The sequence below is a fragment of the Stegostoma tigrinum genome, chromosome X (genome assembly GCF_030684315.1).
Source record: "Stegostoma tigrinum isolate sSteTig4 chromosome X, sSteTig4.hap1, whole genome shotgun sequence".
NCBI lineage: Eukaryota > Metazoa > Chordata > Chondrichthyes > Orectolobiformes > Stegostomatidae > Stegostoma > Stegostoma tigrinum.
The window spans coordinates 13190178-13199277 of record NC_081404.1 but is presented as its reverse complement, the minus strand read 5'-3'; the positions used below and the strand labels follow the sequence as shown (position 1 = coordinate 13199277).

General features: G+C 46.9%; 1 protein-coding gene across 1 annotated transcript in view; it reads right to left on the bottom strand.

Annotated features, from left to right (window-relative positions):
- Nucleotides 1–849: 849 nt before the first annotated feature.
- LOC125448359 (peripherin-like) overlaps nucleotides 850–9100 on the bottom strand; it is a 32866-nt gene continuing 24615 nt past the window's right edge. Inside the window, exons 7-9 of the mRNA XM_048523638.2 lie at nucleotides 5937–5980; nucleotides 5758–5831; nucleotides 850–5477 (exon numbers count right to left, since the gene is read on the bottom strand). Of these exons, the coding sequence (XP_048379595.1) occupies nucleotides 5430–5477; nucleotides 5758–5831; nucleotides 5937–5980 (166 nt within the window). The 3' untranslated portion in view covers nucleotides 850–5429. The remainder of the gene's footprint in view (nucleotides 5478–5757; nucleotides 5832–5936; nucleotides 5981–9100) is intronic.

Here is a 9100-nt window from a genome sequence, read left to right as displayed (position 1 = left end):
TTTATGTGAGGAGTTCGCGGGAGGCTGGTATACACTTGACCACAAAGACCCTGATGCCTGATAAGCAGAAGGTGCCAACATTTATAACGTCAGCTCAATTCCAGGCTCCTCAAAGACAATTTTCGGGATAGTATTGACGGGGGTATACCTGGAGCGTTACCAAGCTCAGGGAATGGGAACTCCTTTTCCTTGGGGAGGCAGTGGCCTCGTGGCATTATCACTGGGCTATTGATCCAGAGGCCCAGTTCTCGGGACCTGGGTTCAAATCCCATCACAGCAGGTGTTGGAATTTGAATTCCAATAAAAAAAATCTGGAATTAACAATGTAATGATGATTGCGAATCCATTGCCAATTGTTGGAAAGACCCAATTGGTTCACTAATGTCCTTTAAGGAAGGAAATGCCTGGTCTGGCCTCTATGTGACTCCAGAGCCACAGCAACGCAGGTGACTCTTAGTGCCCTCTGGGCAATTAGGGATGGGCAATAAATGCTGCCCTTAGCCAGTGATGCCTGCATCCCGTTAATGAATAAAGAAAAGTGACCTTCCTCTGGCCTATTAAGGCCATTTACTGACCTCTCTTGCATTTCCTTTTCACAGAACAAGCCCTAATTCTTGTGTGCGTGGCTGCAAAGCGGGGAGGGAGAACTCAGTGTTTAACTGAAAATGCCAGGCATCACTGGGGGGAGGGGGGTTCCATACGCACCCCATCTTATGTCATGCACCTGCAGGACTGCAATGCAGAATATTCCATGATAGAATTCCCACCTGGAGAATTTTGGTTAAAACTGCCCCTCACCCACCTGGCTCAGATTCTAAAGAGCGACCCTGAACAAGCAGAAGAAGACACTTCTGAAGCATAGTGGCTTGCTTTATTTCAGAAAAGTCCACTTTGCAATAGAACCAAACATACCAATCTGCCAAGGCAAAACAATCCCAGAGATTCATTGGAGTCGAGCATTACCCAACATTGCTTCGTGGCTCCCTAAATCCGGCCTTGTCAAAGTGAGCTTTGACGCTCCAATTTTACAACAGACTAACTATAACAACACGAGAGTAGTTTGATTTGCACTCAGTTTGTCAATTGTTGTGTTTGCTATAAATCGAGAACAGAAGTGTAGTAGGAGCTACAGCAAGATAGTACATCAGAAAAGCCAGTAAACAGCGTTGCGGCCCAGTGGTTACAGATGTCTCCTGCACAGGCCAGTCCAAACACTAGGGCCAACCCTTCAGTGAAGTTACAATGTGGTGTGGCCTACGCTTGTTGCAAAAAAATACAAGTATAAAGGGACTGGGGTTGCCAACTGACTGATGAACAAAGTCTATAACTATGTTTGTGTAATTCCAAGGCCCACAGACGTCAAACATTTATAAAACAGCTCTCTCGTGTAAGCCAGATCCTCAAATGTTTAGCTGCCTTGTGTTGTGATATTTAAAAACGTCTGATTGCTCACACCAGAGGACTAAATCCTTTGAACTGTTCTCTATCTGTTTGACTCGGTCTAAAGGATGCAAAAAAGGATTCAGTGCTGACGTGAGTGGTATTAACTGTCCCCTTTTAGGTCGACGACTCTCCTTTTGGCTCAGAGGTTTAGGTCTCTGTACCCAAATCTTTGACAGGAATTGGAAGAGAGAAACAGGCCAATCAGGAGTAGTCCATTCAGCCCCTCCAATTCTGTCCCACCATTCAGTGAGATTGTGGCTGATCTGTGGTCTCTGCGCACTCTTCTATGTTAATGTCCATCTTCTGCACAATCCCTTTACTCAATCAACCATTCTTAAACACAAAGAATGTGGAAGAAATTCAGCGGGTCTCAGTGGAGGGAGAAACAGAGATAATGTTTCGAGTTCAATCTGACTCTTCTTGAGAAATTTTCACTCGGTTTCTCTCTGCACAGATGCGAGCAGACCTGGTGAGTTTCTCCAAGCGCTTTCTCTGTGTTTATTTCAGATTCCCAGCAGTTTTCCTTTAATTCAACTTCTTAAATATTCGCCTGTCCTTTGATCACAAACTCCCTGATGTGGACCTAATACGCCTCTGTGATTTTCTCCTGCTCTCTCATCCAGCACACTGGGGCCAATCTGTTTTGATCTATTCCCTCGCGTCGCTTCACGGTTTTCTCTCTTCAAACCTTCTCACCCATTCTCGGGAAAACAGCTCCAACTTTACTTTGTCAGAAACAGTAAGATCTGCTGATGCTGGAGTCTGGGATAACACAGTGTGGAGCTGGAGGAACGCAGCAGGCCAGGCAGCATCAGAGCAGCAGGAAAGTTGACATTTGAGGGTCAGGACCCTTCTTCAGAAATGCTGAAAAAAGAGATTTCTGAAGAAGCGTCCCAATCTGAAACGTCAGCCTTCCGATGTGGCCTGGCCCGCTGTGTTCATCCAGCTCCACACTGTGTTATCCCAGACTTACTTTGTGCCTTCCTTTGTATTCATATTTCATCCCAACTGGCCTCGATGCTGCAGTGTTCACAGTAATAGCATTTATCAACCATTGCAAATCATAGATCAGGGAATTAGTCTTTAGCTGCTCAGAGGAGCCACCAGGCTGCAAGATCTATTACAGTTTAAGATAGTTGGTGCAGGTGGGGGAGGGTGTGGGATCTTCCACTGGGAAAACCCTTTCTCCCCAATTTACACTCGCCTGTAGCCTGTAGCGCTTTTTGAAATAGAAAGCCTCTCCGAGAACCTGCCTACCATCTATAATCTGATGGTGAGCCTGGCTTCCCTGTCTGGGCAATGTCATAGTTCCCCCACACAGCGAAACGCTATCCAACCTGACGGTGAGAGTCAGAAACCCAGAGTGAACATCCTGCCCCCGAGGGCTACGTCTGAGAAAAAAAACACATTCCAGTGCTGAACAAAAGCCCGAATGAACAGCCGATGCTGTCAATCAGGAACAGAAAACAGATGTTGCTGGAAAAGCATCCGAAAGAAACTGGGGTGCAACGAAGATCTCGCCCAAAGCTCAGCAAGGTCAGGCGGCATCTGCGAAATAAAACAAAAATCAGAGTTAACGTTTCGGGTCCTGTGAACGGTCTCAGGAAGGGTCAGCAGACCCGAAACGCTAACTCTTTCATTCTTCGCCTTCGCAGATGCTGAGCTTTTCCAGCAACTTGTTTTTAATCCTGTATTGTTTGGCTGACATTTCTTTATAAATTGTTAGTATTGCTGACTGTGGCCTTTATGAAGACACAGATTTGGTTTACATAACCAATCAGTCTGTGCCTTACTGCTGAGGCCAGATCCCTCATCATTTGGGCTCGATCTCCTTCATAACATTCGTTGTCGTGCCCTAATTTCTTTCAGATAATTAGGAGAGGCCAATGAATTCACATTTTCACCGTACTCTTGGCTCCTTTCAAATAAGTTTTGTACACAATGGTGCAGTTCATTTAAATATGGTTTTGTTGGGCTGAGGGGTTTTGGATTTTGGGATTTCTTACTGAAACAGTGAGATTGGTCACGTCACCTTAAGATTCCCTCCCACAGGAGCATTGATCAGTGTTGACGTACCTGGGAGCTGCTCGTGGTTTGACTCACGTACTGGGAGGTCACAGGCACTCGTCAATGAGCGAAGGGTTTCCAGCCAAAACAAACTGCAGGGCCTACTGACAGGCTTCTGTACCACTGGGTCCCAGTGCTCTTCCCCTCACAAACTTCCCCCCCGAAACCACCAGCATTTTGCCTCGCCTGCACGTCTGTGATGTGATCTTTGCGCAAATCTATCTACGCAATTCATGTCAACATTTGGAACTTTTGCTCCCTGTTACCGCTAACCTGACGCTTCCTCTCCCCCGACCCACCCCACTGACCACGCCCAGCAGGGGCCCACACATTTTTGTCAGGCCTGCAGCTGGCACCTTTGGCGATAAAAGTCCAATTTGAAATCACAGGATTCCCTTACAGCGCGGAAGCAGGCCATTCGGCCCATCGAGCCGGCACCGACCCTCCGAAGAGCTTCCCACATCCCCCTTTCCTGTCCCAGTAACCCTGCAATTCCCATGGCTGGCTCGCCTTGCCTGTACATCCCAGGACACTATGGGGCAACTTCCCACGGCCAATCCACCATAACCTGCACCATCTTTGGACTGTGGGAGGAAAGGTCATTTGACCCATTGTGCTTACCCTGGTTCTATCGCCTAGTTCCAATCTCCTGCCTTTGCCCCAAATCGCCATTTTTAACCCAAATCATCATCCTGGGCCTTTAGGTTGGCTCATGGCTTGGATGAGACGAGGTGTCGTTAATTTTAAACTGCTGAGAGCAAATATCCTTCAGGTTTATGTAGCTACCCTTGGCTTTGAGGAGGAGGAATGTTGACGTCACTGGATTAGCCCAGGCTAATAATCTGGGGCATAGGTTCAAATCCCAATTCAATTCACTCAGTCCAGACCTCCAAGCTCATCTCAGTGACGGTGGCCACGAATCTACCATTGATTGTCATAAAAGCCCAGCTCTGGCTCACAAAATTTTAATGAACAGGCTGGTGATCAAGATGATTGAAGGATTTGACGGTGTGGGAGAAGGGGAATTAAACAAGAAAATCTGAGCGAGGCCTTTCGAAGGTGATATCAGGAGGTACTCCCAACAGGGTAGCAGAGACCCGGCCCTTCGAGCGCACCCCCGCCCCCGCATCCCACCCCTCTCAGAGAAAGCTGCGGTTCACTGAAAATTTCCAAATGCAGCTTGGCAGGTTTTTCCTCAGTTCGGGTGCTGGTGCACAGCCATGGCAGACGGAGTGAGGTGAGGTGGAGACCAACCATGATCTAACTGGAGAACAGAACAGGCTCGTGGGGCAGAATTGCCACCTCCGTTTTTGTCCATTCTATGGAAGGTGCAAGCTGAAGCCCCACCTACTTTGTAACTGGATTGATCATCGAGCCGCCTGGTCTGTCAGAGGTGAGGGGAGCGACAACACACATTCAAGAACGCCACCTTCCAAAGTATAGAAATTGCAACAAGGTCAGCCAGGTGGATCCCATAGAACATGAGTTCCTTGATTGGGGCTGTTAACCTGGTCCAATCAGGGAGCTCTGGCTGACAGGTAGAAGCAGGCATGCCAGAGGGTGTGTTCACTCTTGACAGCTGGCTCTGAGGGAGCTGGATCAGTGTCAGGGACTCTCCACATGTAAATAAGGGGTGATGGAATACCAGGTTTTAGGGGAGTTATTTCAAAACGTGCAGCCTTAGGATCTCGATTAAGGAACATAGTAAGTATTTGGTTTCAAAGAGAGCACATTAGGCGCTAGATCTGTTTGCCGTACAAAGTGCGACTCCAGGGTTACAGGGCAATGAACAGATTAGAAATTTTTGACTTCGGAACAGAAAGAAGTGGAAATGGAAAACTAAGAACAAAAACAAAATCAGATTTCTCTTCTGTTCTACTTGGCTTCCAAATTCAAACTATCTCCAGGGCTGTTCCAATTTAATGCTCATGCTCATTCTGTTGCTCCTTTCTGGATTCATTTATGACCTGCAGAGTCAAAAAAAAGAGAGAGAAAAGGACTAATCAGCAACGAGTGGAAAAAGTTTTAAACATGTGCAAGTGGAGATGCAGAATTGTTGATTTGTTTTGCTGGCTGCATCTGCATCAACAGTGTGAATTAGGCCCAGGGTTTGGTTTGAACTGGCTGTCTTGCAGGGGAAAGGACCCAATTACTGACATTCCACAAAATGAACTCTTTCTCAGCAATCCCCCCTATTTTTATCTCTCTCCAAAACACAAGAAGGCTGTCTGAATCAGTAATTCTCACCTCTCCATCCCGTGTCTCGATGGTTTTGATTAACACAGTCTTCCTGCTCGGAATCTCGGAACTGTGATCGTAATCTAAAATGTGACAACCAAATGCAAAAAAAAATTACCGAACCTCCTCTGTTGGGAATACCATGATCTTAACCAGTTTGTAATGCTCTGAAACATTTGCAGACTCACCTCTAAAGCTGAGCGAAGAAAAGGATTGAACTGGAACTGTGATCCTATTGAGGGAATGAGACACACAGTCACAGGGAATTCCAGAATATATATTCTTTTCAAAAAACACAAATCTAGCTTGAAAATAATGTGACAAAGAATTGGTGAGGAATTGGAAACTTGTTGAACACTTACAATGGTATCACAGCATGTGAGAACCAATGCTCAGAGTTTAATTCAGTAATCTGTACAGTTCCCACTGTACAGCCTGTCGACAGTTCTAGCCCGCTCCCTCCACTGCGACTGTTCTCAGCTCACACCTACGTCATCTGAGCTAAGGCCAGGCTTCACTATTGAGGGAGTGTGGCATTGCCAGGGGTGCCACCATTGAGGTGGAGTGCCAGGTTTTTACCCTGGACTCGTCCCAGTCAAACATTCCTCCCTCCACCTCAAGCAGAGGGACTGGCTATCTGATGTGCTGGTCTCTCCTTGGGATCTTACTGTGTGTGAGTGTTTGTTTAAAAAGTGAACCGTGTTGATCGAGTCATAGAACTGCACAGCACAGAAACAGACCCTTCGGTCCAACTCGTCCATTCCGACCAGATATCCTGAATTAATCTAGTCCCATTTGCCAGCACTAGGCCCATATCCCTCTAAACCCTTCCTATTCATGTCCCCATCCAGATGCCTTTTAAATGCTGTAACTGTACCAGCCTCCACCACTTCCTCTGGCAGCTCATTCCATACACACACCACCCTCTGTGTGGAAAAGTTGCCCCTCAGGTCCTCGTAAATCTTTCCCCTCTCACCTTAAACCTATGTCCCTCTAGTTTTAAAATAATCATATAAACATGTAAGATAATCAGAGGGTTAGATAGAGTGGATAGGGAGAGCCTTTTTCCTAGGATGGTGACGGCGATCACGAGGGGGCATAGCTTTAAATTGAGGGGTGAAAGATATCGGACAGATGTCAGAGGTAGTTTCTTTACTCAAAGAGTAGTAAGGGAATGGAACGCTTTGCCTGCAATGGTAGTAGATTCGCCAACTTTAGGTACATTTAAGTCGTCATTGGACAAGCATATGGACGTACATGGAATAGTGTAGGTTAGATGGGCTTAAGATCGGTATGACAGGTCGGCACAACATCAAGGGCCGAAGGGCCTGTACTGTGCTGTAATGTTCTATGTTTTGGACTCTCCTACCCTGGGGAAAAGACCTTGGCTATTCACCCTGTCCATGCCCTTCATGATTTTATAAACCTCTGTAACGTCACCCCTCAAGCTCCAACCCGCTTGGGAAAATAGCCCCAGTCTATTCGGCCTCTCCCTGTAGCTCAAACCCTCCAACCCTGGTAACATCCTTGTAAATCTTTCCTGAACCCTTTCAAGTTTCCCAAGATCCTTCCTACAGCAGGAAGACCAGAATTGCACACAGTATTCCGTGATGGTGAGGCAATTTGCGAGCTTTGGCAGAGATGGCAAGTGGTGGGGCAGTGATGTGCTTCTGAGGCTTTATAAAGCTCTAGTTTGGGCCCATCTAGAATACTGTGTCCAATTTTGGGCCCCACACCTCAGGAAGGACATACTAGCCCTGGAGCGTGTCCAGCAGAGATTCACACGGATGATCCCTGGAATGGTAGGTTTAACGTACGATGAACGGCTGAGGATCCTGGGATTGTACTCATTAGAGTTTAGAAGGTTGAGGGGAGATCTAATAGAAACTTACAAGATAATGTATGGTTTAGAAGGGGTGGACGCTGGGAAGTTGTTTCCGTTAGGTGGGGAGACTAGGACCCGTGGGCACAGCCTTAGAATTAGAGGGGGTAAATTTAAAACTGAAATGAGACGACATTTCTTCAGCCAGAGAGTGGTGGGCTTGTGGAATTCATTGCCACGGAGTGCAGTGGAGGCCGGGACGTTAGATGCCTTCAAGGCAGAGATCGATAAATTCTTGATCTCACAACGAATCAAGGGCTACGGGGAGAGTGCAGGGAAGTGGAGTTGAAATGCCCATCAGCCATGTTTAAATGGTGGAGTGGACCCGATGGGCCGAATGGCCTTACTTCCACTCCTATGTCTTATGGTCTATGGGAACTGTTGCTTGTGCCCTGCCTGCAACAGTAGTAGACTCACCAACTTTAAGGGCATTTAAATGGCCATTGGATAAACATATGATTGATAATGGAATAGAGTAGGTTAGATGGGCTTCAGCTTGGTTTCACAGGTTGGCGCAACATGGAGGGCCGAAGGGCCTGTACTGCGCTTGTAATGTTCTATGTTCTGTTCTGACTCTGTGGGCGAAACAGCTGCGTTTGACTCACCCACAAGAAAGCCTCTCACCTTCAGGGGTACAGCATGAATGCTCAACAAGGTGCAGAAACATTGCAAAATAGGAACAGCAGGAGGCCATTTGACCCTTCAAGCCTGCTCCCCCCATTCAATATGATCATGGCTGACCATTCCAACCCAGTCCCCTGTTCCTGATTTCTCCCCCATACCCTTTGATTGATTTAGCCCTGGAAACAGTCAAAAGGAGGCAGCATAGGGAGGTATCCCAGGTGTCGAAATGAGGGACAAATCGGGGCAGCATGTTCTTGGCTTTTAATATCTTGCTACTCGCGTACCCCAGCCTTGAAGAAGAGCTCACTGAAGGGTCTAGGCCTGAAACGTCAGCTTTCCTGCTCCTCTGATGCTGCTCGGCCTGCTGTGTTCATCCAGCTCCACACTTTGATATCTCACTCCAGTGTGTTTGCTGAATAGGCACCAAAACGCTGAGAGTAAAATTGCTGTAAATCCTGTACAAGGTTTCTGGCATGAGCCCCTTTGGCAGAAGATCATCAAAGAAAACCATCCCCATTTGTGTGTGAGTTTCCATCTGGAATATTCAGCCCAACTGAAGCTCCTCCTAAAAAACGGCTTTCAATAGGCTGTCTACTCGCCCAATGAAATGGCAAGATGCTGTTGGTTGGCTGTACCATGTCAAAGCTCAAGGCCAATGTAGGGGATATATATAAAAAAAACCCACATCAAAACACTGTAAAGGCCTGATTAGTTTAGTTCGCTTAAGTCGAAGAAGTTTGGCATTGAAATGGTTTTAAATGTAGAGATTATAGACCAAAGCACTGCGGAGGGAGCCTGGCCAACCACTTGCTGACCCCTCTCGGTACATCAGAAAGAGGAAGAAGC